A 27,951-nucleotide genomic window follows, 5' to 3' on the forward strand; every position below is an offset into this window, starting at 1 on the left:
TCTCCCGTATCTTCGGAAATCCGCGTTGCTTCGCCGCGCGGTACTCGCTTACGAACCTACGCGCCAACCTCTCCCCTTCGCCACGACCACGGCTCGCGCGTCCTCCACCCTTCGTCGTCGTCCGTCTCCGCCGTCGTTTCTCCTCGATCGTCCGATCGTCCGAGAAACACGTATCGATCGGCTATCCGCGAGTCGACGGTGAGTCGCGTTTTCCAACAGCGATCGCAATTTTCCAGAGCCGATCGAATACCCTCGTGGGCGCGTCGTGTCCACGGAAAATACGGGGACGCGAGTCCGAGAGCGGAAAGCGACGGAGCACGCGCCTATTTTGCGCCACTTACCGATCCCCCTATAGGAAAACCGGACGTAGCGTGTCAGGTAGGAACCCCTGCGAGTGCGATGCTTATCGCGACGCCGGAAGTTCGCATCCAGGCTGACCCTCGGCCGAAACCCCTCGTACCTCGCCCCTTGCCCCTATCTTTTACCCCTATCCGTATCCGTCGTCGGCCGATGTTGACCACTCGCACGGACCCTCTGTCTCGCTTCCATCGCCCTCGCCTGCTCTCTTCCCTAACCTCGCCGTATCGCGCCCTTTTGCACGCACCCGCGTTTTCCCTCCGGCACACGGATACCCGACTTTTCCATTTCTAGGATTAGTCGAACCGTCGCTCGCGTCATCCGAGCCGATCGTTCGACCCGTATCGATCTTCGGGCATCTCGTTCACGCATTTTCTCCGCACGTTCGTTCCGAGCCTCCTCTGTCCGACGAGCGTGCCAAATTTTACGATATTTTACCACCGTCGTCGTCCTCCCTGTGCGTCGTCTCGCCGGCGAAAATGTCGAAGCAACCCCGCTCCAGCTACGAATCGAAGACGTAGAAGAAGAAAACGCGCAGCCATTGACGCGGTCTGCGAACTCGACGAACGTCCGCTCGATTCGTTTCGACGCGCGCCGCTGTTTCTTCCATGTTGATTCCGACTCGAGGGAGGAAATCGACGCGACCCCGCGAAATTTCCTGCCAGGCGACCAAGGTACCGACGCGCGATCCACGCCCGATGGCGACCGCCGGCTCGCCGGCTCGGGCGAAAATTATCTCGTCCGTACCAGCGAGCGTCCTCTTCCAAGAAAAACGGTCGCCTCGTGAACGCGCGTCGTTCGGTGTGGTCGCTCGACTTTTCTCGCCCCGCTCCTCCGTTTCGCCGATTTCCATCAACCTTGCGAAAACGGGTCGCGCCCCTTCGCTCGCGGTCGCCTCTTCTCGATGGACCCTCGAATTTCGGAAATTCGTGAAACCGCGGCGCGGTTGGTCGGTTCGTCGAACGGGTCTCTTGTCCGTCCGATAAATTCGACAGGATTCGTCGAAGGACGAAAACAAAGGCGAGACGCTGGTCGAAAGGCGGCAGGACCTGCGTTGCCACTCAGCGGAACCCGCGTGGCGCGTTAATCGCCGGTACTCCGTTCGATTTGTTGGAGCGTTCGGTCGGAGACGGTAGAGAATCGGTCGTAACCGGCGTAACGAAGGTCCCGATTATCTCGTCGGGACGTAGGGATAAAATACGAGTGGTAGAGCGTGCCATTAAGTAACGACGGAGATAGATAGGTGTGGCGCCGATCGGAAAATTGGAGGGTGCAGCAGCAGCAGCGGCGAGCAGTCGTTGCGCGTCTACCGTGGTCGTGCGTTGCGGGGTGGCCACCCTGCGTTTCGTCTCGCGACCACCGTCCGCTGGTTCGTCGTTCGACGTGGAAAACGATCTCGGCCGATTGGCAAAGCTTTTCCGTACGCGTTCGAACGACTCGCGTTTCTCGAGACGACGAAGCGAGAGCGTCCGTGGCAGGCAGAACGCCTTTCACTCGCGTAGCCGTGATCGCGCGACAATAAATCAACCGACACGCATTAAGCATTAACGCATTTACATATCGACGTTGGTGCGCGAGCGCGCGTCACCGCGCACTAAATCACACTCGATTTGAAAATAATGCATCCTACGAATTATAAGTCGTGGCTGGGCCGGCGTTGCGCTGTCTCGTGCCTATCTGTTCTCGCGGGGCCTGTTACCGCGAGGCGATCCGACGAACGCGAGTCGCGCGAGTCGACGAAACGATCGCACGAAAGCCGCAAGGACGAGGACGAGGTCGGTCGAAGAGAGAACGACTTTGCGGGAATCTCGATCACCCCGGGTGAATTGGTCGCCGGCGAAGGACCGGGAACGCGGTGCGGTCTCTTCTCTAATCTAATCGTCGTTGGTCCGCGTTTCCCGCTCCTTCTCCCTGTGACCGTCTCGAAACGCGCGCCTCTCCTCGCCCCGTCCCGTCGGCCTGGCCCGTCTTGGCTCGGCTCGGCTCGTCTCGTCTCGGTCCCCCTTTCGCCGTCTTCCTGGAAACCGGGTCGCTGGTACGCGGTTGTTTCCACGCGTGTAGGTACACGTGTACGCACGTACACGCACGCGTTCGTGGATGCTCAGGATCGGCCGTAGGTTCTGTAATAGCCCTGTGGGCGAACGAGTCGCCTCGCTGAAAAATAAGAAAATTCGAGGAGGATCGCGCGACGTATCGTCCGGTTCTCGGTGCGCGGTCACTCGCGATCGCGTCCGCTGCGAGTCGAAGCGAAGCCGCAGGCTGACCGCCGGCTGGGCGACGATCACCGCGCTATCCGCGGACGAAACGTCGAGACGCTACTCGGCGAAAGAGACGCAGCACGCGCGTCCGCGAGACGGCGATTCGAATCGGAGGACGCGCGGTTACGAGGAAAACGCGCTCTCTCGGTCGAGCGTATCGCGCGCGCACCACCTACCGTGTAACGACGTGGCGCGCCAGAGTAGCCACGACGAAGCAGAGGACCGGAAAGCGAGAAAATATGGCGAGAACGGAGAGAAGGGAGAAAGGCCTGAACACGCCGAGACGAGGCTTAACTTACGTGCTCGTGCCTCGGCCGTGAAATATCGCAAACGCGCCGATCGGGCTAAGCGATGTTCCACGCGGGATCGCCAACGATCTAATTTGTTGCGCTTCGCGCTTATTTATGGCAACGCGTCTGTTCTCGCGCCTGCTCGGCTGCTTCCTACGGATTCGAGCGACCCGTGGTCGATCGACGATCGTCACCGTTCCGTCCTCTTCCATATCCTCGTCGAGATGCATCCTACCGCGTAGAAAGAATTCCTGCCAGACAAAAACTCGAAAGTCGAACGCTGCGGCTCAAAGTCGAAGTAACGGTGGTGTGCTGTACGACTCGCGATAAGACGCACACCGGTTGGCGCCGCGCCGATAGGGAAACGTCGGGCGCATCCCTTAAATTCCAAGCGATCCGACCGCGCGAGAACCCGTACGTTCCTCTCCTTGCCCCTTCTGTTTAGAATGAGTTCGCGCCCGGCTATATTTCCGTACGCGTCGTTTCACCTTCGACGACCATCGCATCGAACGGAGAAACGAGAATCCAACGAACTCGGCATCTCCGTCGAGCCGACGGGACGACGATTATCGAATAGAAGAGAAACGTTGGCAGTTCGCGACGACGACGACGACGACGACGACGACGACGACGACGACGACGACGACGACGATGACGACGACGATGATGACGACGACGACGACGACGACGACGACGACGACAAAGCTTGCGGTATTTCCCCGCGCGAGAAGGGATCTCGAGGGCGGCGCCACGTTTGCGCCTCACAAAAAGTCCAGGAGGGGAATAAAAAGGAGGAAAAAAGAAAAAAAGAACTCGCCGAGAGCGGCTAACATGGAATAGCCCTTAGCAGGCACGATAGCCACTCTTTAGGCTGATGGACTCACGGCCCCCCGCCTCCCCCCTCGGCTCCGTGAATTCCCCGATCCCCCCGGCTGCGGCCTCCTCGTTTGCCTGCCTTCCATTTCGCCTTCCCGAGCGGCCAGCCGCTCGATCGCGCGCGCGCGCTCTTTCCTTTTGCTCTTGCTGGCGATGCCGATCCTCGCCGTTTCGTGGACCGCTCGTCCTCGTCTCGCATCCTTCTTTCGTGCGTTTCTTTCAAGGTTTTCACCAGTCGTTACCGCTTTGCGCCGCTCTAAACCATTTACTACCATTTCGGAACGCGTTTCCATCGAAATCCCCGCATCCGACCAAGATCGGGTCGATTTTCTTTTATTCAAGCTTTTTACACAGACCTTTACAATTTACAAAACGAACGAAGATGGTTTCGTAAGGCACGCGCGACTGTTGTCGTTACGCGGCCGTACGAGTCGTGGCGCGCTTCTCGACGTGCCAGCAAATAAATACGTTTCTCTTTTTCTTTTCCCTACGTTTCGCGCTTCCATTATTATTCCTTGGCAATTTTCGGCTCGCGCGTCGACGCTTTGGTCAACGTCCGAACACGCGTATATTACCCTTTGTGGGAGAATTCGCCTCGCTGCACACCTACGTGTACTCGTTTCTCTCGCGAGTACACGGACGCGTCATATACTATACGTACCAAACACGTACGCGCGCTGGCACGCCGGTGTATCGCGTATATACATCGCGCGCGTACGTAGGTGTACGCAAACGAAAGCAGCTGCGATCGGTACGCCGTGTATTTACATTTACAAAGGAACGCGTCAGATCGAACGCGCCACGGACAAAATTTTCGCAGCGTTCGCGGACTCGGCCAACACCAAGAACAAAGGCGTCCGAGGCGAAGAAGCCGACGAACAGGAGGGTCGAGAAGCGAGAGAAAAACACGGCCATCCCAGGCGGTCTCGTGTTTCTCCCCTGCTCGTACAGAGGGCGAAATCGTCCGACGAAGTGGCGACGCATCCGTCGGTACGGTCGAGCACGATCGGTAAAATCAAATTCGTCGGTAAGATCGCGCGCATTTCGAGCGTGTGTTCCAACTTCGCAACCGAGTCAAGTCGAGTCGAGTCGAGTCGAGTCGAGTCGAACGCGCGATCGGCTCGATTTTGATAATTGTTTTACAAATAAAAATAAATAGAAAGAATTTGTAGAGAGATACAGAGAGAGATAGAGAGAGAGAGTGAGAGAGAGAGAGGGAGGGAGGGAGAGGCAGACGGCGAGACGATATCGTTTCTCGCCCGGAAACAGAAAAGAAATCCAAAATCGCAGGTACACGGCGATTCGCGTAGCATTTCGTATTTCGTCGACGAGAACGTGACCGAGAACGAGAAAGCCGACGACGTTTCCGTGACACGCCCGAGAACCTTCGGTCGGTAAAGAAGTTGGTTGCTGCGTCCCAGACGTTCTCCAGTCACCGCGTTGGCAGAAGCGGCACTCGTGTCGCACTAGTTGGCGCCTTCCGCACGATCTTCTCTACCGCGTTATTTATCTTCTTCTCGTACTTCTCGTTCTCGTCCTCCTTACGATCTTTCGGCGTGGATAGCCGTGGTGGAAGTTATAACCGAGAGGAGATCGCCACCGGTTTGGCTAACGATTGGCTCTAGCGGTGGCACGCTAAAATATAAAAAAACGAGTCAAAGGTTAGCGTCGCTGTAACTGAAAGAGGCGAGTCGTCGCACTTACGTAAGGGTAGTCTGTCGATTGAGAACTGCGGCGGTAGGTAAAGCGAGGGGCGAGTGCGCGTGGCTCGCGTGCCTCGATCGCCCCGTAGTCGGTGTACCTAGGGGTGAACGACGTTCGTCGGATCCTCCGTTCCCACCCGACGCGTTACCGCTTCCGTTCTCGTTCTCCGCCCGATCCCCGGTTTCTGTACCGGCACCACCGCCATCTGTACCTGCCCCGGTCGCTGCCTCGCTCTCGGCCTCTTGCTTCGCCTCCGTATCGGCCACTATCCCACCCCCGTTACCACTACCACCGCTCCCATACACGTTCAACTGCAGCGAGTCCACTGGAACGTGAAAAGAGACCAACGATTCGAAACGTTACCTTCACGTTCGCTCCTCTCCGCTCGGTTACGCTCGTCTCTATTCGCGCTGCTCCCTTCGCCCTCTCCTCCCTCCATTTAGAACGAGCGGCGAATTTTTTTATCTCGATCGGTCATCCGACTTGTTTGTTCGCAACGCGGCGCGGTGTCGCTCCATGTCGGACTTTACTCCCGATCCGGGACTCGAATTTCGAATCGTTCAAGGTCCGCCATGAGACTACGTACTACGTGATGCTACGCATTTTATCATCGTCGTACCTTTTCGATTCGCGCGTACCTATCATTTTTGCTCCAAATCGTACTTCCATCAACGAGACCCTATCGTATACACACATATGTACATATATATATATATATATATATAACGAGAAAGAGAAAGAGAGAGAGAGAAGAGAGATAGAGAGAGGGAGAGAGGGCGAGTTACGAGGAACGGACGAAATCCGAGAAACGACGATTCGTCCGATCCGTAGGTACACCAGCCGTACACGTCTCGAGATAGACAAATAGACGCGTTGGGGGAAAAGCGAACGGAAAAGGAATTTAATGACAAACTTGCTCACCGAAGACTCACCGAGTAAGTTAGACTTAATCTCGGTCTTGTGCATGCCGCTCGGTCCCGCCAAGTTTCCGCTCATTCCCGAATGATTCTTCGGTTTCCTTTTCCTCGTCTGTATCCCCTCCTTCTTCATGCTCAGTGGCCTGTTCACCTGCGCAAAGACAAAAAGAAAAAACAAGACTTAACAAGTTTATCCGCGACGAACGCGAACACGAAATTACTGGAACTCGTCGAAACGTGATAATAAACGGCCGGCCGTATCGGCGTTTACGATCTCGTTAAAATCACCGATAAGACGGTTGCGCGGTCGATCGGCTCGTGGGATCAAAGTCGATTAAGGACGCGCCGCGACGCACCATCGGTGATGCATCGCGGATAACAGTCAAGGTTTCGGAGACGCGGAACGCCGAACGAACACAAGTTCCCGAGGCGGGACCACTCGAGGTGCGCTGAAACACGGCACTCGTGATTTCGTAACGACGTATCGCGTACACGTATGTAACACGCGTGTACGATCGATGCACCTATTTCAGATCTTGGCGTTTTCGAGATGTTTTCGGAACGATTATCGGAGAATCGGGGGAAGACGAGTCGGCCGGCGAGTACGACGAGATAAAGGCCACGCGAGGAGCGTCGCGTTGCGTAAGAAAAGTAATCAACGGGCAACCGGGATCACGAACGGTGACCGCGTTTCGCTCTCGATTCTTGGCCAAGATTTCGAGTTTCGACGAATCGACGACATCGCGCGCGTGTGCTCTCCTTCACCACTCCCCCTCCCGCCCTCCCTTCCAAGGTAATAACAACGAACTTTACTATTTGGTAGAGAATCCGGCAGCAAAGAACCACTTCTGGCATTCAATTTTCCCAACGATATAGGTGATAAAATATTAGATCGATTATACGTAGGAAAAGCAAAGAAAGAAGAAAAAGGAAGAGAAAGGAACTCGATGGAACAGTCGAAAAATGCGATTTTCTTACGTATCGACCGTGGGTCGTAAAAGAAGCGGCAGATTCTATCGATGACGTCGCTACTAGCGAATCTGGATTTGCGAATAGGCGCGTGGAACGAGGGTGTCATGTTCGAAGGCCTGGGAAATTCTCGGGAGCTAACTCGCGTCGTTAGATCGGTGTAACAGCGATGGTTCCTCGTCGATGGTTTTACGCCGATCCAGCGATGACACAGAATGTCGTACCGACGCGCGATCGTTACGTGCCACCGGATTAACGAAGAGCATCGGGATCCTTTTGCGAGATTTTACAACGAGATTCCGCTGGTTCCCCCGTTGCTTTCCTTCGTTTCCGCGCCACACTGACAAAGACGCGCTTTCGCTTCGAAAGTAATTCGCGGCGATGGGTCGCGGCAGTTGTACAAACAAAGAGAGAGAATCGGCTCGAATTGGGAGACGAAATTCGTCGGCCGACGAGGAATCGTCGTCGCGTTTCGCAATCGGTGGCTCGCGATGCACGGCGGAGGAGAGAAGGAGCACCGATCGACGAAATCCTTCGAAAACGTTATCGACGTTGGACGGACGCGCGTCAACCGTTCGAACACTTACGTTGTGTAGCTTGTAGTAGAGGCCGCAAGCGTTGCACACCGGCTCGCCGTTGTTGTTCCGTCGCCACAAGGTCGTGTTGCTGGTCCTGCAATTGGCGCACTGAACCCCCGTCCTTCGTACACCGGCCTAGAACGAGAAAACGGGGGACGAGAAATGACGGAGCGGTGGAGTATTCGCGTGGACTCGAGAACGCGAAAATGGGAACGTTCGAGACGTAGAAACTAGAGTAAACAACAACCGGCGTGAGCCTCGGCGCGATTGTTTGCTCTCGGTAACAGATAACGCCGATTCTTTTTTTCGCGGACGACGCTTGCCAACGAACGAACAAGGAGGAGAAGGAGGAGGAGGAGGAGGAGGAGGAGGCGGAGGGGTAGAGGGAGAAGAGAAAGAAGAAGAAGAAGAAGAAGAAGAAAAGGAAGAGGAAGAGGCAGAGGGAGAAGGAGACGACGAAGTGGAAGAGGCAAGATCGGGCAATCGCACGAATAGATGCGAGATGTTTTACCGTGGCGACGGTTTGTTTGGGTTTGCCGCATCTCATGGACGACCTGTTTATTCCGTTCATCTTGTAGATGCAACTATGACAGTAGAAACGGCCGGTTTCGTCTCTCTTCCAGCTGGACGTTGGATTGCCGCAACCGAAGCACTCCTTTGGATCGGCGGTCATGATGGTTCCGTCGAAACCGTCCTCGTTGGTCAACGGCAGGTTCGGCCACGGGGACGGAGCCGTGGTGCTTCCGGTCGACACGCTGTACGCTCCTCCCGAGTACAGCTGAATGTTGGCCGCGTCACCGACGGAGATCGCCGCCACGTTCTGATAGCTCGGCACGCAATCGAACGCGGGCGGAGATGGAGTTCCGGCGGCCGACCAGTACTCGCTGGCGGTGTTTGGCTTCGTGTAAGAGTACGATCCGGCCCCGGTCCCGTACAGCGTCACCTGAGATCCCGGCGAGCCTGGCTGCTCGTAGTGAAGAGGCGGCACGCCGCGCGACCCTCCCAGCGAGGACGCCAGCGTCGGGTCGCCCTTCATGTACGCGCTTCCAGGGGACTCGACCTAAATGACCGATCGCATTACTAATCTCGTTTAACAGAAATATCAATCGTTCGCACGTACGTTAGATTCGGTGCGACTCTTCGTGCTTCGTGTCTTTCCGCCACTCTTCGTTCTTTTTTCTTTATTTCTCTCTCTCTCTCTCTCTCAAAATCACGACTACGAACGACTCCACCGAGTAAACGAACGTCGATCGTAACTATTACGTTGGCAATTAAGCGATTACGAATTTTGTCAATACCATCTAATGACAAAATCCGCGATCATCTAGTTGTCAACCCAATACAATTCGTAGTTGTTTATCGTTATTTCGTTGCTTTTATACGTTTTTCGTAATAATATCGCGTTACAACACGCGACGATATCGCAACGCTAGGCAAATAGACAGACGGACGAAGAAATCGCCGGTACGATAGACGACGAAGAAAAGTATCGAGCCGAGCTTACTTACCCCGGGCACTCGCGACGACAGTTGAGACGGATACGCGAAGATCACTTGATCACCGGGTTTCGTGTAGCTGTAGGTCGGTGCTTGTTGAAACGTCTCGCTGGCGGATATGTACTGCTGGTACTGGACGGCTTGCGACGGGGGAATCGGCACCGTCTCGAGCGTGGTGTACGTGCTCGACACCTTGATACCGTCGACCGGGACCGCGGCACCGACGGCCGCCGCCGCTGCTGCCACCACCGCGTTCGTCGCGGCCACGTTCGCCGCCTCGGTCTCGTACTTGATGCTCACCCCACCGGTGTTCACGTATCCCGTGACCATTTGATGCTGCTGGCCCGGTTGCTGGTGACCCACGGAAGCCGAGGTCGCGCGGATACCGCCGTCGCCGCCGATCGGCGGAGAGTAAGACGGTGGCGCGGGTGAATCGAGCTGCACCCCGACGTTCGTCTCGGCCATGCCGCCACCGCCCTCGTATTCCTCGCTGGTCGCGACCAGTACCGGCGACGAGCCCTGGTGATACGACCTCGCGACCGTCGTCGATCCGTTTCCGCCGCTCGACTGGCCGCCTCCCTCCCGCGGACTGTACCTCTGATTGCCGCCGGCCGACTGAACCACGCGCCTCTCCTGCACCGCCTGGATCGCGATGGCGTGATTGTCCCTTCGCATCTGTTGCTGCTGTCCGTCCGCCGAGTATCCAGCGTACATGCGATCCGCGTCCGTTCTCTCCGGCTCCGGCGTTTCGTACCTTTCGAATCGTTGAAAGTCGTTGAACGATTGACAGACGCAACCACGCGTTTTCGCTTACCTGACCGTGTCCTTCACCGTCAGCACGGACGGATCCACCGTCTCCGACACCTGCACCCGCACCTCCTGTCCGTTGCTCGTCATGTAGACGAGAGACTGCTCGCGAGAACGAGCGTGCTGCTGCTGCTGTTGTTGCATCTCCGCCTCGGTATGTGCAATTTGCAGGATACTCAGCTTGCAGCCTTGGTCCTGTTGCTGTTGCTGTTGCTCGTCCTGATACGAGCGCGATCTGCATTGCTGAGCTTGATCGTCGACCGATCGACGATGGTGCTGCGAGTCTGCTTCGGGTTCGGCCACGGTCTCGGTGATGTGTCCGGCCGTGGTGATGGTGCGCACGTGCCTTCTCGCGGTGATCACCGACCTGGAACTGTCGACGGATCGCTCGTCCGCCGTTGCCACTCGCGGCGAATCCTCTTCCGCTCGACCGTCCTCCCATTCGCGTTTAACCTCCTGCTTCGACAACGTCTCCTTCATCGCGACCTGCGAACACCAACGCATCGAATCTTTCCAGTGGAACTACGCAACGAGGGCGAAGCGGACGGCGCGCTTGCCGAACCAACGCGCGGACGACTGTCGTTCGCCGTCGTCGTCGTCGTCGTCGTCCTCGGGCGAACGATCACTGTCGGCCGTAGTGCGGCGGCGAGGCACGACTCTTCAGACACGCGTTTCGAGAAGGCGAACCGCGAAGGAGAACTAAGAAATTCGGTCGGTCGGCACGTCGTGGTCGCGTCGAGAACAACGCGAGAGAACGGGCTTCGACAGGAAGAAGAGCGGCAGGAGAAGAAAGGGACGGACGGCGCGCCTCGTCCGTCTCGAGAAAAAACCGGCGAACGGCTGTTTGCCCTGACTCGCGTCACACTTCCCTTCGACGATGTCAAACTTTCGACTTCCGGACCGAGCACGCGACCGTACCTCTCTCTCTCTCTCTTTCTCTCTCTCTCTCTCTCTCTCTCCCTCTGCTCTCTGCTCTCTGCGCTCTGTCTCTTGGACGGCGGGCTCTCGCTCGCCGCCGATGCTCCTTCCGTTTGCACGGACTGCCGCGTTAACCAGCCCGACTCCACTACCTTCCGAGAGAAATCGAAATCGCGCGCGAACGCGAACGCGTCGACGTCGGATAAACGTTACGCGTGCACTGTGCGGCGCACCCCCGTGACGGCTGCGCTCGTTTCGCTAAAAACGATCGAGCGAATTCACCGAGCGACAGCGAACCGTCGCGCCGCCGCCGAGCAAAGTTTCTACTTTTCTCTCTTTTCACGGAAAACTGGCGAAAGAGAGGAGAAAGACGAGCACCGAGAATCTCTGGCTATCGAGTGGAAAAGAGGTAACGGAGGGGTCCGTTTGTTTGTTCGTCGATAACGAGCGGCCGCTCGCTAGCTCACGGGCGAGATAACGCCTTGTCACGAGGGGTTGGGGCGGAGGGAGCCGGCGCACGAGGGGATCGCGAGAGGTGTTCGTGCGTGCCCCGGCGCTCCTCGCCCTTCTCGTCGGCCATCGTTGTCAACGCCATTTTGTTGTCACGGAATCGGTACGTACTCGGATCTCGGTACTCGCTACCCGGTATTGGTAGGATGCTCACGGTGAATCATTCGCACCCGCTGCTTATCGCCGCTTCCTCCCTCTCCCTCTTCCTCTCTCTGTTTTTTTCTCTCCCGTCCTCCGTCCACCAACGTTTCGTCTTTCCCCTTTGTCCCCCGCGTCTTTCGTTCGGGCCGCCGAAAGTACGACCGTCATCGTCCATGACAAACGACGAATCAGCCGCGGTTGTCGCGTCATCGACCCTCGAGCACTGATTCATCTTCGCAAAGAAAGCAGCGTCATCGGGAAGGTAACGATTCGCTAGGCGAAAGGATCGGCGAGTTTCTCGGGCAGGAAGCGTTGGCCGCATGACGTGGAGGAAAAAAATCCATGAGCGAGGCATACGTGACGGCGATCGACGTCTCGCGTTTCGCCATAGATACGGATTAATCGGAGAATCGAGATAAAAATCGAAAAACGTTCTCGGGCCGGCTCGATCGCGATAACGGCGCTTGAAAAATGACTCGTCGCACCTCTTCTATTCCGCCTTTGCTCTTTTTTCTCCGTGATCCGCGAAAGGTGGTCGATGGCGTCGGTCGAGGGACACCAGCCACCGGCTTGGCGAGAAATTTTCCATCCAGTCTCGCCGCGTATCTCCAGCGAAATCGAAAAATTCGTCGTTTATCGGAGAACGAAGGAAACGAGCAGATCGTTTCGCGTTATATCGTTGATAACGAACGATAAGGAATAACGAACGAGTCACGATCCTCTCCGTTTTCGACGGCGTTTCGATCGAGCGCGTTTCGGCCGAAAAGCGAAACGGCGAGGCGAAACGCGAAACGATCGGACGCGATCTTCGTTGGGCGAACGACGACGACGAAGACGAGGACGACGAAACGAAAGGCCGAACGAACGCAGGCTGCACGAACGGAGGGTGACGCGACGCGTAGAAGAACGCGGACGCGTGGATGTGGCCGCGCGGCGGCCACCGATGGGGATGTCGAGCCATCGGCAAGAGGCACGCCGTTGTCAAAATAAACGACACTATCGCGATTTATCTCGTTTCCCATGATAATAAGAGATAAAACTGCATCCTTACATTAGCTAGTATATCAGCTAAAATGATAATTTCAGTCGTCGGGTTCGCCAGGAAGGCGTAGGGCCGTGTCTCTAGTTCCGCGGTCGAGTTTCGCGAGGACGTCTCGAAGCTGGCCGATCGTCGGCCGTCACCGCGCCACTCTCCTTTTCGAGTTAGCATCTCCGGTCCGAGTCGTCGTCGTTGTCGTCGTCGTCGTCGTTCGATCGTTACGCGCGGATACATCGACGTGTCGTGCGACCTCGAGATCCTGGAATCGCCGCATCCGACGAACGCTGAGACGAGTGAGAAACGAAAGCGAACGAAAAAGAGGATGTGGACGGGGTGGCGAATTGCTGTGGCCGTAAAGCCGGGTAAGCTCGGTCGGTGGATGGTACGAGTTGATCGCGCGCCACGTGCACGCGGTTCTCCTTGTTTTTTCTTCCGTTTTTTCGGGAGTACGACGGCTGGGAAAGACGACGCACAGGGTTGCGTCACGACTGGAATCGCGAACACGACGAGGCCATTTTCTTTATCAGTCGAGTAGGAAATTCTTATCGGCGTAAATGAAAATCCCAGGTGAGCCGGTGTGGGTGCGTACGTGCTCGCGCGAACGAAACGATATCGAAAAGGCGCGTACGCGATCGCGTAAGAAATGAAATTTTTTTTCATTTCGTTGGAACGCGATGACGATGTCCGAGTGGCAAGAGCGGCTGGCGCACGCGCCGAGGGTTGACGCGTACCCGTCCCGATCGCGTTACGCAATCGCGTTTCCTCGAATCGAGTATCGCGGTTCCCGTAACTTTCCATCTCGCCATCGAGCTCCTAATTCGATTCGGGCGACGCGTTTCTCGCTGCTCTGCTCTCTGCTCTTCTAACGAAATCGAGTTTGACGATGGATTTAGCGGCTGCGGCGCGGTGTCTCGTCCCTTCGCGTCTCGAATCGTCGCGGAACGCGAGCAGCGTCTAAATCTTTTTACGACGCGATTCGCTCGACCGCGCGATAACGCGTGATCCATCGGAACGGCTCCGTGGCGCGCGATCCCGCGTTTTACAACGCCAATTACCGTAATAATTTACAACGAGCGAGCCGTGTCTGTCGGTTTCAACGAATAAACACCGCTCGTTCTCGCTCTCGCTCTCGCGCTCGCCTCGCGCTCGCCTCCGTGCCCCGCTCGCGTCGCCGCGTTTCCGCGTAAACGGCAACAGCAACGCGAACGCGTCCCGAATTTCGACAACGAACAGGTCGCGCGTTTCCGTGGACAATGCGCGCCGTTCCGTCCACGACCACGCGACTCCCGAGACCAATAATTAACGCTCGAGCGACAAACAGCATTATCGTCGCTGTTGCCCGATATTATTCCATTATCTTACGACGGCTATGTGCTTAACGATTAATAAAATATCTGCGCACAGGGGTATCTCGTCTCGATATCGTATAGTTTCGCGGTAGACTTCGTCGAGACGGCTGGCACTCGTGACCGCCGGTTTTCTCGCGTCTCGTTGCCCCCCCGAATCGAGCAGAAGGATTCGACCCGACGACCTCTTCCAGTCTCCGTGGCCGTGCTAGCCGAGGAATCGGACGATCCGCCGAGTCACAAGTGTCGTCGATCCACTCGGAACGTAAAACACAAGTGTTTCGTTCCGATCGGGCTGGATCGTGCACGCGCTACCAAAACAGACCGCGAGTTACGTCTTTCCAAATATCGTTCTATCCGCCTTGTGTCTCGAGTTGCCACGACTCGCTCCGTCTCACCACGCCGCGCCACGCTCCTCCATCCAGCAACGTCCCATACTCCGCGTATTATAGCGCCGTGTTTCGATCCGCGGTACTTTCGGCACGAAATTTCCCGTTCGCCCGATCGTCAAACGGTATTCCGAGCCACGCGACCGACCGGTTTTCACGCGTTTTCTCTCGCGATTTTCCTTTTCCCTTTCTACGTGCTGGTGCGCGCTCCCTTCCGTCGCGGTTATTAGCACGAGGTAACGCGCGACCGACGAACCAGCGTACGGAAGAAAACGGCCGAAAGAAAGAGAATAGCAGACGAGAGAAAGAAAAGAAAAGAAAAGAAAAGAAAAGAAAAGAAGGCGGCTACAGGCGGAAGCGAGAACGAAACGGACGAAGATCGAAGCGGGAAAATTAAAGGACGAAGACTGAACTTACCGTGGTAGGAGAACGTGAGAGAAACGTTTCGCGTGAACGAGGTTCCGTGATACAGGTAGTCGGTTTGGCGAACGATATCGATGAAGCTCTGATTTGTGTCGCGTCGACGGTCGATGGTCGACTCGCGGGACAGACGCGGCTACGATTCGACAGCGAAGGTGGCGAAAGCGCGGCTTGACACAGGTGCGCTGCCAAGGTGTGCCTACGACGATTCGGGTCGGCTGCCGCCTGGTAGCGTCGTACCGAAGCTTCGATTCGAGCAAACGTTGGAGAGGGAAAGCACGCGCGACCGCCAACGTTAACGCGAACGCGTTAAATATTGACCGAACACGATTAGACGAGAGCTCGGCTCGTTCCCTCGCGCTTTCCCTCGACTCGTCGCATCGATCGCCTTTTAGCCTCCCTTTTCGCTCGCCGCCATCTTGGTCCCGCTGCAACGGGTCCTCCCCTTTTCGCATTTCCATCTTTCTCCCTCCGCCCTTTCGCTTCCTTTCGAAATCCTTTCCCGGCGAGAAACGGGCTACGCGGCAGCGCAGAGGAAAAGGAAAGGCAGCTGACGGGAGGGAGAGAAGAAGAACGATTTATCGCTCCTTTCGTCGCAGGCAACAGACTTCACGAGTCGCACCGGATCATCGTCCACGTCTCTTCCCGATGAACGAGATACGTGAACGTACGCGTATACGGAAAGAAGCTAAAAAACGCACCGTGCGTTAAGAGAGACAGAGAGACAGAGAGAGAGACAGAGAGAGAGAGAGAGAGAGAGAGAGCACTCGTACGTCGCGTTATCGTTGAAAACAGCGGGAGAAGAGGCCGAGAGCTCGAGTCGAGAACAGAGGGTGTCGTCATACTTGCAGAGCACACACGGGATTCCTGCGATAAGGGACTCGCTCAGGTGAGACACGGTCGTAAGATTGGTGCCGTGGGGCGCGGACACCGCGTAAATCCGAACACGACCTAACGCGTCCAACTTATCCCCTCGGGAGCAAACATCGCACGGCCTCGATCCCCTTCGTCCACCTATCTCGATAGTTCCCATTCACCGGCCATCTACCACGGGCTCCCGTCGTTCACCCGGAATACGCGGAATACCCGGAATACGCTCCGTTTCCCACCGGTTACGCCAATGAGGCAGAGCCACGCCGCCGCCACCGCCGCCGTTGCCTCTCGCTCGCTTTCGCTCTCTCGTCCCAACCTTTAACCGAGATTAGTCGAGATATCGCGGCCGTTATCGCCAAAAATACACAGGGATGAAGTTTTTCCTGCACGTTCACCGACTTCTCTTCGCCAGCTGGTCGACGCGACGGTGCCATTCGAGTACTCGTCGCTGCCGCGTGCTTCTTCCTCCTTCCTCAGCTTGCGTGCGTTCTACGTTTTCCAGGGACCGGCCGGTCTCAGCCGTCTCGTACAATTTCGTCGCTCCGATTTAAATATCCCTTTTTATTTAAAAATAACCGATTCGATACAGCACATTTTGAAAATATACCAACATGTTAAAACATAACGTGCGACCTTTAGTCGCTGATCGTCGATATTCAGTCGTCGACATAATTACATTATCGTAGCGCATTATAAAATTACAATTTTCTGCATCGTATCGTGATATACATATTATATATACGTATACGTCGTAGTGCATTTGAACGAGTTGAACGCCGCAAGGTGACGCGATGCTACAATTAGATCGCAATAGATAACGATTATTTTTAGTTTTCCAATGCTTTCGATTCGACGCGCACAGCTCGCGCTTCGAATCTACGCTTATTACTTTCTCATAACATGTATTTCCTATTTACACGCATAGTTTCCAACGGCCATTCTCTCAAAACAATCTTTTCGAACAACATATATTCAGCAAAATCCTTCCTTACTTCTTTCTACGTACGCGTAACGTTGCGATCGGAACGTACTCCGATTTTTCACTCCTTTCACCTATCTCAGGATTATAACGGGTCTATGAAGGGTACAAGTAACTAGACTCGCGCTACGCGACCACCTCCTCCTTTCAACGAATCGAACGATTCGTTTACGCATTCTTGTCGACTCTACCGTTGTTGGTTGCTGCTCGAACAGCGCACACACCAACAAAAGAACAGCTGGAACGAAAGGAAACGACGAAAGACATTTCCTTTTCGTTTTCGTTTCCTTCCGTTCCTCTCTTGTTCGACTCGCGAACCGCGATAAACGTTCGTCTCTCGTGCCCGTTCATCAAACAAACGTCGTCCCCCTCTTTTCCTCCTTTCTCGCACCTCCTTCGAAATTACGATAGGTCCTCGTCGGTCTCTCGCGGCCACGCTGGAGACGCGTCAGCGTCGAACGTTGGCCGACGAACGGACTTTACGACGATATCGAGACAACGGTCGGTCTATCCAGGTGACCGTTGTCCAGGATAATTTTAGTGGCCGCCGTGTTGGGGGACGAATTGCCAAGCGTTACAATATGCGGGGAGGCGAGTTGATGATGATCGGGTGAATGACTCGCGGATATCATGACCGGCGATCGATTCGCGCAAGGAGGTGACGGGCACTCGACCTTCGGCGAGTGGGTCTCGAGCAGTTGCTGATGTTGATGCTGCTGTTGCTGCTGCTGCGGCTGTTGTTGCTGCGATGCGATCATATCGTAATACATTTCCGACTGATAAGAGACGATTCGGCTGGCGGACTGGGGACTGCCGTACAGGTTGCTGGCGTAGCTCACCTGAGGCACTGCGGCGTGGTTCATCCTCAGTTCTCCGTACGTGCCTGCGCAAACATTGCAACGTGATGAACAAAATCTGCGAACAGCGCGGCGTAGTACAACGACACGAACGAGATACACGTACCTGGCTCCAATTTTACGTTGTTGTTGTTGTTGTTATTGTTGTTGTTATTATTGTTGTTGTTGTTGCTGCTGGCGGTGGTGATGCTGGTGTTTCCGTTGTGACGAGCAGAGGTGCCGTGGCTCGCGGAAACGCACTCTATCGTGGTGGACGTTCCGGAGCGCGTGGACTCGACTCGCGGTGCCATCATACGAAGTCCGCGTCCAACTGGCATAGGCACGATATCACCGGGCCCAGGGACGAAGCCGCGCGTATCTCTGTTAACAGCACAAATAGACCCAAGTATCAGAACAAAGACGGAGACTATGGTGGACGATCGTTGGGAGCGTCGATCCGAACTACGAGACGTACCCAGTTAGCCATTCGAGTTCGCGAGTGCGACTTTCTGGAGCCGAATCTACGCTGCTCTTCCATGGCCCAAGGTGAAACAGCGTTGATTCGGCTTTAGCCTCGTATTTAACGAGGTGTACGAGTAGAATCTTCGACCAGGAATAGTCGTAGCACTCGGATCGAGTTTAACGATAACGAATCGTTCGACGCTTATTGATAAATGTGTTGTATAAAAATCCGTTTATCCGATAACGTACCCCTCGAGAACCACCTCACCGTTGCCTGTACAGGATGCTACGGTGCCGGCGATCGCCGTCGCATCGGTCGATTTCATCTTGGGCTTCCTCTTCCTGGTTTGAATGCTGTCCTTTTTCATAGCGTGAGGCCTGTTCACGCCGTGCAATTTGAAATAGAGCCCGCATGCGTTGCAAACGGGCTCACCTAACGTGTTCCTGCGCCATAACGACGTCATCGTCGTTTGGCAATTGCTGCACGACGTGCCCACTCGTCTCGAAGCGGACTGCGGACACACGAAATCTCGTTAATACGCGTGCTAACTAAGTAACTTGCACACGACTTGGACACACGAAGAGAGAAAAACTTGAAAGAGAAGGGGCGAGAGAGGAGGAACGACGACGACGACGACGACGACGACAACGAGAGAAATCGCGGGGCAGAGAGGTTGTGACAAGATATCGCAAGAGCCTCTTCTCTTTCGTCCAAGTAGAAGAACGAGCGAGCGGACAGACACTTATAAAAGAAGAAGCAAGACGGAGAAGGAGGGGAAAGCAAGGTGTGTCGGGTCGATCAGGTTGAAAGAAATCTTACATCTACCGTTTAACTTATGATCGATCAAGCCCGAACGCTGACTCGTGCGCGACGATCGCCAACCGTTCGACGCGATCGGTATCGCGCGCGAGACAGCGTAATCGGCTATACCCTCTGCGAACGAAATCAAGCGAGCCTGCTGCTGCGACGACCTCGATCGAGCGACAACCGAGCGATGACGAGAGTCGACAAACAAAGTGATTTGTTGGCAGTTTGGTCGCATCGACGAACGACACGCTGCGTACACGCGTCTAAGTAAATCGGCGCACGTCGTCCGATCAGGCTACGCAGGATTTCGAAACGGAGCGCGATTCTACCATGGGTATAGTGGCACCTCGAAGCTACGACAAATGTTCGACCGGTAGTTGTTGCTACTTGCGTGCTACGCTGCAAAACAGAAGTCGTTTGTTCTACTCTCGAGTCTTCGAGGGAAGTGCGTCAAGACGGAAGTAAAGCGAGCAATGGGAAGAGAAGTAACGGACGATGAAAATGATCAAAACAAGGTTTTCTCTATCGATGAAGCATGATTAACGGAACGATAAAAGTATGCGCGAACTAGGTGGTCGAAACGGGAGAAATAAAATAGTAGAGATAAATATAGCCAGCGACCGAGCGAGCGATAGAAACAGAAAGGAAGATAGAGATAGAGAGAGAGAGAGAGAGAGAGAGAGAGAGAGAGATAAAGAGAGAGAGAGAGAGACACACAGAGCGACGCAGAGAAACAGAGAGAAAGAAAGAAAGAAAGAAAGAAAGAAAGAGAGAGAGAGAGAAAGAGAGAAAAGAAGAATATACGCCGGATGTCACGTATGCACGGCGAAATGAACGAGATGAGCGAGTGAGTGAGTGTGTGTTGGGGGATGACACCTACCAAACGCCGGTTCGTCGATTTCTCCTCGACGGCGCGACGGGCGCCACTATACCCATAGAAGCCTTTGTAGAAATCGCCCTGGTCCGCCACTGAAACAGAGACAGGATGCCAAACGTTAGGGGTGCTACTAGTCGTACGCGTGCGCGCCTAAAGCAAGCGCCTCCAATCCTTTCGTTCTTTTCTTAGACGTGGAAAGCCGAAAGAGCACGATGTATCGCATCGGTCCTCGATGCGCTACCATTGTGTAGCACGCGTCTGTTCGCGTACCGTTCTTGAATCGCGGATACCGCCCGATCCCCAACTTGCTACCACACGAATGGCAAAACCATGGATCGCAGTAGGCCCATTTCGGACTCGGGCGAATTTCCACACAGGCTCCTGTTTTCTATATGTACGCGGCACCGCTCTCCCGGCTACCGACTTTCTCCCCTTTCCAATGAAAACGGAGAAAATGGCTGCGCCAGAGAGCGGCAAACGGCAACGAGTCCGACGCCAAGCGCGCGTTCGCGCTTTCGACGAGAAACTCGCCGATCTAGCGTTCCCGCGACCGCTTAGCCGGCCGTCGTATCTCTTCCATTTCTTCCTTACCAATCGCCGTGGCTGCTTCACCAAGGGTCGATTCATTCCGTTCATCTTGTGGTAGAGACCGCACGCGTTGCACAGGTAGTGGCCCGTACCATCTCGTCGCCACAGCGGCGTGGAAATTGCGCCGCAATTTACACACTCGCGGCCCTCCGTAAAGTATTCCGCCTCGATGTTGTGCACTGTGCGATTTGTACAGTTTCAAAATGGAATCTTCGTTCGTCGTGCCGCGCGTAAGCGGCCATCGGTGTTTTCCGCATCCGGTCGGTTTTTCCCTCCGTGAAATTTACCCATCAGAGACCGGCGATTTCGAAACGGCGTGATTTCAGTTCGAAACGGTTGAACGCGTGGAAAGCGGGAGAAAAAAGGACGCGACAGGGATACGCGAAGGCACGCTGCTTGCCGTCGTGCACGCGCCAACGATCCGACGTCCGACGATCGAAATGGCTGGCCAGAGAAAGTGCTTAAAAACGCGAAACGCCCGAAGCCACGAAGTATTTCGAGAAAAATACCTCCGGCGATGGTCGATACCGAAAAAATTTCGTTTTTGTATTTTTCCATTGCTCGCAGGCAATCATTCGACTTTTATCACAGACGTGCGCGCGACCGGAACTTTCACGAGCGAGAAATTTACCAAGCAACTCTCGCTGAGACTCGTTGAAATTCGCTGAAATTCGCTGAAATTCGCTGAAATTCGCTGAAATTCGCTGAAATTCGCTGAAATTCGCTGAAATTCTTCTCGTTGATCGAACGGAAAACAGACGCGAAACGAGAGAAACAAAGGCGAAACGCACAACGGGGAAGGATACAGGAAACGTAGCAACGCGCGACAAAGGATGTCGAGGGATATGGCGTTATCAGAATTTCCGGTGTTTCTCGATAACAATAACTAGCGGTCGTTGCGAGTACGCGCGACGAGTACCGCTACGTCGAGCTATTTAAATACGTCACGACGACCAGCGGTATATCGTTGATACGCGTTTCCACGATCGTCACTGCTATTACCAAAAAAAAAGAAAAAAAAAAAAAATAGAAAAAGACGAGATACTATCGACGAACCGACAAACGTCGACGAGAGAGGTAGGTAGCCGCGGCCGTGGTTCGGTCTCGCGTTACTCTCCGAGACGGTGACATCGAAACGAGGAGAGGACGAAAAGGTCGGCGTACCGGTAGTCGCGTATCCGGCAGAAACGGGACTGGGAAGCAATCGGATATCGTATATTAGTAAGCAAAATGTAGCTGACGTCAGCTGCCATCATCTTACGATCTCTCGTCGCTCTCGACGACGCGATACCGAGATGCGAAGAAACGGAGAAGCCGGACAGGCGGAGGAAACGCGGAAAAACGCATAGAGCGTTACCGACGCTTCTTTTCGACGCTCTTTTAACGCTTGCGAGAATTATAACGTACGCCTCTCGCGAATTCCGTTTAAACGAAGAGTACGAGAGAGCGGTCGGTAACGTTATCCCTTTGCAGGGCCGATGTTGTTGTCACAGAGACAGCGAAGAAGCGGATCATCGTCGGTGTGCCCGCACGGAAATGCTAGATATTCTTCGTCGTAACCGAATATTCAACGATGACCAAGACGCCATACACGCACGCACGCACGCATGCACGCACGTACACACACAGAGGGAAGATGACGAAGCGACGGGGAATGAGAATGGCAGAGTCTAATTACTTGACGAAGCAGTGCCGTAAGGGGCACAGGCAACTGCGAGCCCTCCTTTTATCGAGAGGGTGAAGGAGCGGAAAGCCAAGGTACGCGTCGACCGACAACGCTACTACGATACGCGAGGTACGCGAAAGCGGTGCGAGGAGAATCGATGCAAAAAGGGAAGCGAGATGGAAGGTGCGGAGGAAGGAGCGCGTACGATTCGGCATAGAAGAGACGTGTGGAGAGACGGGAGAAAGCCGAAAACGGGACGGTGAAAAAGAGAAACGCACGAGCTCGCGAGATCGTTACGATAAAGTGAGAAGCGATTCGAGCGTACTCGAACGGAAAAGGCCACGTGCGTGCAGTGCAGGTTGGCGGAGGGCGCGAGCAAAGAGAGACGAAACAGGACAGGACACGTCGAAGCGACTCGACCGGCTACGAGGTCTGGCGAGCAGAGTCAAAGTTAAACCGAGAGCAGGCGCGTGGTCGATCGTAGAGATTCGCCCCGTCGTTCTTCCTTCGCGTGGACGAGCCTCGACCCGACTCGTCGCAGACGCGCGTTCCAAAACCACTCGAGATCCGCGGTATGTTAAAAGCCCCATATTCCTGGTTCCCCTCGGCTTTCGGCTAAAGTAACGAGCTGCGCTCGCAACCGCAGACGCACCGGCTCGCTTTCCAAAAGAACCACGCGCGCACGCCACTTAAAAAGCTTTCGACTCGACTTTCTTCTCCGTAGACAGAGAGCCTGGGTTGCGTTCCGAGATGCAAGCCGCGTGCGTCCCGCTGCACACGCACGTCGCCATCCACCGTCGCTTATAGTCGTCGATGGTTGGTTGTCGGATCCACGGACGAACCTGATCGAAACTCGAAACGAACGCGAGCCGACGCGACGAGACGCGACGAGACGCAACGACGAAAGGCGGGCCGCAGCTGCGAGAAAGAGCCGCTAGAGTTTTTTCTCTCGTCGGTCTACGAGAATCGAAGCATCTACGACGTCGATCGGAATAAAAAGAAACAATCCGCGCGGCCTTTTGAACCGGTCGAGTCCTTCGTCGAGATTGCGCCGTGTGATGCACTCGACGCGGACGTTATCGCGGCGACTGTCGTTATTACAATAACGCGGCGTAAAAATAACGATCGTCGAAAGCACGGATTTACACCGATCTCGAATCGCAAACAAGACACTTTATCGCGTGAACGCAAACGAACCGAAACGATCGACGACTTCGCGTTCGGTGGTCGCGCTCGCTTAACCGTGCACGCGTGTTCGTTGTCACCGTGAAATAGCCGCGCGATCCCAGGAAATCGTTTCTCCCTTCGATAGATCGTTGCGGCATTCTTCAGCAACGACGCGCGTTCCATGTTCTATCCGTCCAGAGAGTTCGACTCCGACTAAAACGCGATCGCGATTCCCCGTCAAACTTATCTAAATTTCGCGGTCCCGGAACAAGATTAGATACATAAAACTCTATTATCGTTGCTTCTGTATCGCGCATAGACAAAACTAGATTGGAAGTGCGGTTGTTGTCTAGGTCACGGTCGCTGTATATCAACGCCTCTTTCGATACCGAGCACGACGATCGTAGCGCGCGTACCATGCGCTGCGCTTCGCTTCGGATCTCGGCGAACGTCCTACGCGGCGGACGCACCCCGTCGTTGCGTCGCGGAATCGTCGCGCCCGTCGATGTTCTTCGTTCGCGAAGAGGCGACCGAAAAACACGGTCGTCGTTTTCAGAGACGAAACGAACACCGAGTCATCGGTCACGCCTCGGCGACCCGTGCAACCGATAAAAGTCTCGTCTCGAGCAGATAACCACGAAAATTCGTACCATCGGCCGTACCTATCCCTTCGTTGCGCGAGCGTACACGCTCGCGCGAACGCCAAGTACGTTTCCACTCGTCGTATTTTGCGCGCAAGATAACGCGAGACGCGCGCGAGGAGAGGCGAGAAGGGAGGCGAAACTCCGCTTTAATCGACGTATAAACGAAATACTTGGACTACGGAACGATGGGAGGCGGGGGGACGGGGGAGGGAGAGGAAAGAATGGAAGAAAACAAGAGAGGAAAGGAGGAAACGGAGGAGAAGTCGGGAAACGAGAGAAACTGTAACGCGATATTCTTTTTTTCCAGCGCAGGGACTTGATTTCGGCCCACCGACGTCGCCGTGCGGTCGAAAAAATTTGTCACGACTCGCGTGCTCGTGCTGTGCCCTCGCTCGATCTCTCTTCCCTTTGCCTCTCGACGTTCGTTCGACGAATCGGTAAGCAGCGAGGGGAACGAACGAGTCCGATCGAATCCTTTTCTCGTAATTTACGAGAGCCTGCAACACGATGCAGCTGGTGCGTGTCGCTGTTCCTTCGCGCTCCTCCCTAATCGTCGTCATCCACGACGATTTATCGTTTTTTCGAAACTCGTCCACGGGCAGCCGTAACGCGACACTTTTCGTCTTTCGAGCGACACGGACGGCCAGCGGAGTCGACGATACGCGTAAACGTAAATACTGTTTGACGCCGAGCCGTTTGTTCGCGCGGAATCGTACGAGCAGCGTGTTCGCGAACGAGCGCTTGGCAAGTGGCGCTTAAGGAACGAAGGAAACGAAGGGAAAGGGAGAAAAAAAAAAGAAGAGGGGAATGGGGGGCGAAAGGAAGAAAAGGGGGTGAGACGAAAGCGCGGTTCCAAAGGGGAGAGAAAATACGCGACGAATAGTAGAGAGGAAAGAAAACGGAGCAAAAGACGGAGGAAGCGTACTTACTTGCGCTAAGGCTGGCGGTGGCTGTCAGCTGATGTTGCGCCGGGGTCGACGGAGAGTTGACGACAGGTTGTCGCCTGGAAGGAGCGGCATATTGAGTGGCCAGGGTGTCGTTCGAAGGCGAACCGTAGCTCCAGGTCGAAGGTTCCACGGTGGCTCCTACTCCGGTGGTGTTCTGCTGCGTCGAATAAGACGGGCTGTATCCTCGAAAACTCGGCCTGCCGCAGAACGGTTGTGAAAAGGCTGGCAGGGCCTGATGAGTCACCGTACCCGACGATTTGCCGCTACTGCCGTAATCCTCGGAAATTGCGGAAAGGCCTGTCGTCCCTAAGCCTACCGTTCGAAAGATCGGTCGTCTGTCAATCGTCCTCGCTCGCTCTTCGTTCGCCATGGAATTCCAATAAACTTACCTTGCGCGTTCCATAACTGCTGCGGCGTGGCGGTCAATTCCGTGGGACTGCCGGTCATGTAAGGAAGCCCGTAAGCACCAGCGGTTCCTGTCGCGCTGGCCGCGGCCATACCGGTCACGCTGCTCATCGAACGATACAACGGACTGAAACAACACGATGAAACACGCTCGATTGTACAGGCTGCATGTTAGAGAGGAGAGCAGCAGCAGCCAGGCGAGGATGATGCACACGCCCCTGCCCTTGGGAATTCATGCGATCCGATTTGATTTACGATCGGGTCGAGGCAAAGAGGAAATTCGAAAGAGGAAAGGGGGCGAACGAAAGTCATGAACGACGGAAAGCAAAAAAGGAAACCTCGGCGACACGGGCTCGCTAATGTTTCGCGGGAGACCGGAAACCGAAGAACCGTTCTCCGATCCATCGGGCTGTAAATGCGGGCGCGTGCCAAGGCAGGACGTTTTTCGATGTTCTTTTCCGACTAACCACTACCCGGAACACAACTACTCCATTACCATTACCATTACGGTGGCTATTAACGCTACCGTTACCATTAGCGTCACGACCCCCTTACGTCTACCTGAGTTTTGACGACCGTACGACGGAAAACCGTACGACGCGAGGCACGAGGCGCCTTCCAAAGTGTTTCCCAAATGCCAGGCCGCTTACGGAAGATCCTTGTCGTCGTCGTTGTCGTTGTCGTTGTCTTCGTCGTTGTCGTTGTCGTCGTCGTCGCCGTTGCCGTCGTCGTCGTCGACGTTGCCGTCGTTGTCGTCGTTGTCGTCGCCGTCGTTACTTTTCCTGCGAGAACGATAAACGCAGTTCGGCTACTCGCGAAACAGACCAGGCGAAAGAGTTCCGGTTCGCGTAGCCGTTGCGCAACGCGAATGGCACGTGTCTCGCGATGCTCGAACCGTCACGATTTCCAACAATAACGTCGAATTCAACGTCACACACGTACGTCTCTGTGTCCGAGCTCGATCTTCGCGCTCGATCGCGTTCTTTATCGCGTATCTTTATCGCGGATCGGGGCAACGCGTCGAACGCTGGCGGACACGTCGTCGATCGAACGACACAAAGCAAACCGAGAAACGCGTGACCTTGGCGTTTTCTCACGACTCGTCCGACACGTACCGCTCGATCGGTACGTGCTCATCGGACGATTCGCGTATTCTCCCGGAACGATTTCCAGCAAAACTGGCTCGAGCAACGGTATTCGCGGTAAAGGAAACATCGATAACCGAACAACCTCGTCCTTCGGACCAATATATCGTTGCCGTTTGCGAATGCGAAAACGAAAATCATCCAACGACGAGTCCCGAGGCGAGCGCGAATAAACACGAGAAAGGTCGAGCTGCGTTCGATGAAAATACGTAAAGAGAGAGAGAGAGGGAGAGAGAGAGAGAGAACACGGACAATTCGATACGCGTCGTCGTTTCTCGTCACGGTTGCTCGCGTCTCGAACGTTTCACCTGGAATCGCGTTTCCACTTCCCTGTCTTGGTCGTCGTCCACGGCACTTTTCTCTCATTAACCAGGTGTCTGCCAGCTTCCTCGTGCCGCTTCGAGTCGACGGACGTGGACAAGGGTGAACGAGAAAGGAAAGGATACTTGCTCGCGGCACGTGTTACGCGCTCGTAACTTCCACGACACGACTGGGTGCAACACCGACGTCCACTCGGCCGTATCGACGTCCGTATCCGAGGTTCCCAGTACCTTCGTTTCGCGAGTCGAACTTGAATTCGCGTCGATCCTCTGTCGCGAGCCGGATCGATCGAATTTATCTCCGCGGTATATTTATATAAGACGTTACACGCATCGATAGACGGATCACCGGATCGGACGATTCGGAACGCGGGTTCGAAGAAAATTCTATTTAGTTGACCAACGGTGACCCGACACGCAACCTAATCGGAAATCGAAACCGCGAGGCGACGCGTACCAAGCCACGTCCCCGGAACCTTTAATAACCGGGCGATCGGATTTCTTCCAAGTACCATCTCGAGAGACTCTCTCCCCGCGCTCTTTCCTCCAATTCCCGCGATTCTCCGGCCGTTCAAAGTTCCAACGGATCACGATAGATCCACTCTTTCTCTCCGAGCGCACCGTCAAAGCGAGAGAAAAGCGAAAGGAAAGGAGATATTTCGGTCGGGTCGCGAAGAATGCAGATATCGCGAAACTCAATCTAGAAGGTCGGTAGCGACAGGGTTATAGCCCCTGTTACCGGATCGCTATCTGAATCCACCGAGCCGATAAGCCCTGCCGCTTCTCACGATAGCGCGCCGCGTCTCGTGGTGGGAAGAGATCCGAGGTCCGCTAAACTCCGCCGATGGGAGCTTCGTGCCGTGGACCGTACTACGGTGTACCATGATACCGCGATATATCGCAAACGCGATTATCTTCGAGACGAATCGGCCGCGTTAGTAACGACTAGCGTGCCAGTCTGGAAAAACGTTTCGACGTTCGAGTCGCAAAAGAAAATCCCGTTTCCCTACGTAGTCGTACCGTGCCGCGCGCCCGGCCCGCGACGGCCACCTTCCTCTCCACCCAAAGTCGAGACTCGCCGTTTATTTACGAGCAATATTTTCGCAACCGTTATCGGTTCCCCGTTTACTTTGTTTTCGTTTCGCGTCCGCTACGAAGCACCGATAAAAACGAAACGTCGCTCGAACGATACAACTCCGAAGGAGGGAAGGGGTTACAT

At 55.0% G+C, this 27,951-nt stretch overlaps 2 protein-coding genes across 10 annotated transcripts in view; both read right to left on the reverse strand.

The window, feature by feature from the left end:
* Positions 1-4,100: 4,100 nt before the first annotated feature.
* On the reverse strand, positions 4,101-15,143 carry LOC122571625 (transcription factor GATA-6-like). Of its 5 annotated transcripts, none has more exons than XM_043735628.1 (8): positions 15,013-15,143; positions 10,260-10,738; positions 9,458-10,199; positions 8,461-9,009; positions 7,959-8,084; positions 6,407-6,553; positions 5,486-5,796; positions 4,101-5,416 (listed from the first exon to the last, which is right to left on the reverse strand). In XM_043735628.1, the coding sequence occupies exons 2-8, from the start codon at positions 10,730-10,732 to the stop codon at positions 5,323-5,325; spliced, it is 2,442 nt and encodes an 813-aa protein (XP_043591563.1). In that variant the 5' UTR covers positions 10,733-10,738; positions 15,013-15,143; the 3' UTR covers positions 4,101-5,322. The 5 variants fall into 5 exon arrangements, with proteins under 5 accessions (XP_043591563.1, XP_043591562.1, XP_043591566.1 ...); XM_043735627.1 differs by lacking the exon at positions 15,013-15,143 and adding an exon at positions 11,171-12,497 and having other exon boundaries at positions 5,486-5,810; positions 6,418-6,553; XM_043735631.1 differs by lacking the exon at positions 5,486-5,796 and having other exon boundaries at positions 6,418-6,553.
* A 1,286-nt stretch (positions 15,144-16,429) lies between these two features.
* The window catches only part of LOC122571622 (AF4/FMR2 family member lilli-like), a 35,299-nt gene continuing 23,777 nt past the window's right edge, over positions 16,430-27,951 (reverse strand). For 4 of the 5 annotated variants that reach the window (XM_043735611.1, XM_043735608.1, XM_043735612.1 and 1 more), the window contains exons 4-9: positions 25,252-25,394; positions 24,845-25,174; positions 20,442-20,617; positions 18,415-18,677; positions 17,831-18,084; positions 16,430-17,750 (exon numbers count right to left, since the gene is read on the reverse strand). In XM_043735611.1, coding sequence (XP_043591546.1) covers positions 17,347-17,750; positions 17,831-18,084; positions 18,415-18,677; positions 20,442-20,617; positions 24,845-25,174; positions 25,252-25,394 — 1,570 coding nt within the window. In that variant the 3' untranslated portion in view covers positions 16,430-17,346. Of the gene's footprint in view, positions 17,751-17,830; positions 18,085-18,414; positions 18,678-19,853; positions 19,943-20,441; positions 20,618-24,844; positions 25,175-25,251; positions 25,395-27,951 lie in introns of all 5 variants that reach the window. The other variant, XM_043735610.1, reaches the window with a different exon arrangement.

Source organism: Bombus pyrosoma, linkage group LG10 (assembly GCF_014825855.1).
Source record: "Bombus pyrosoma isolate SC7728 linkage group LG10, ASM1482585v1, whole genome shotgun sequence".
NCBI classification, from domain to species: Eukaryota; Metazoa; Arthropoda; class Insecta; order Hymenoptera; family Apidae; genus Bombus; species Bombus pyrosoma.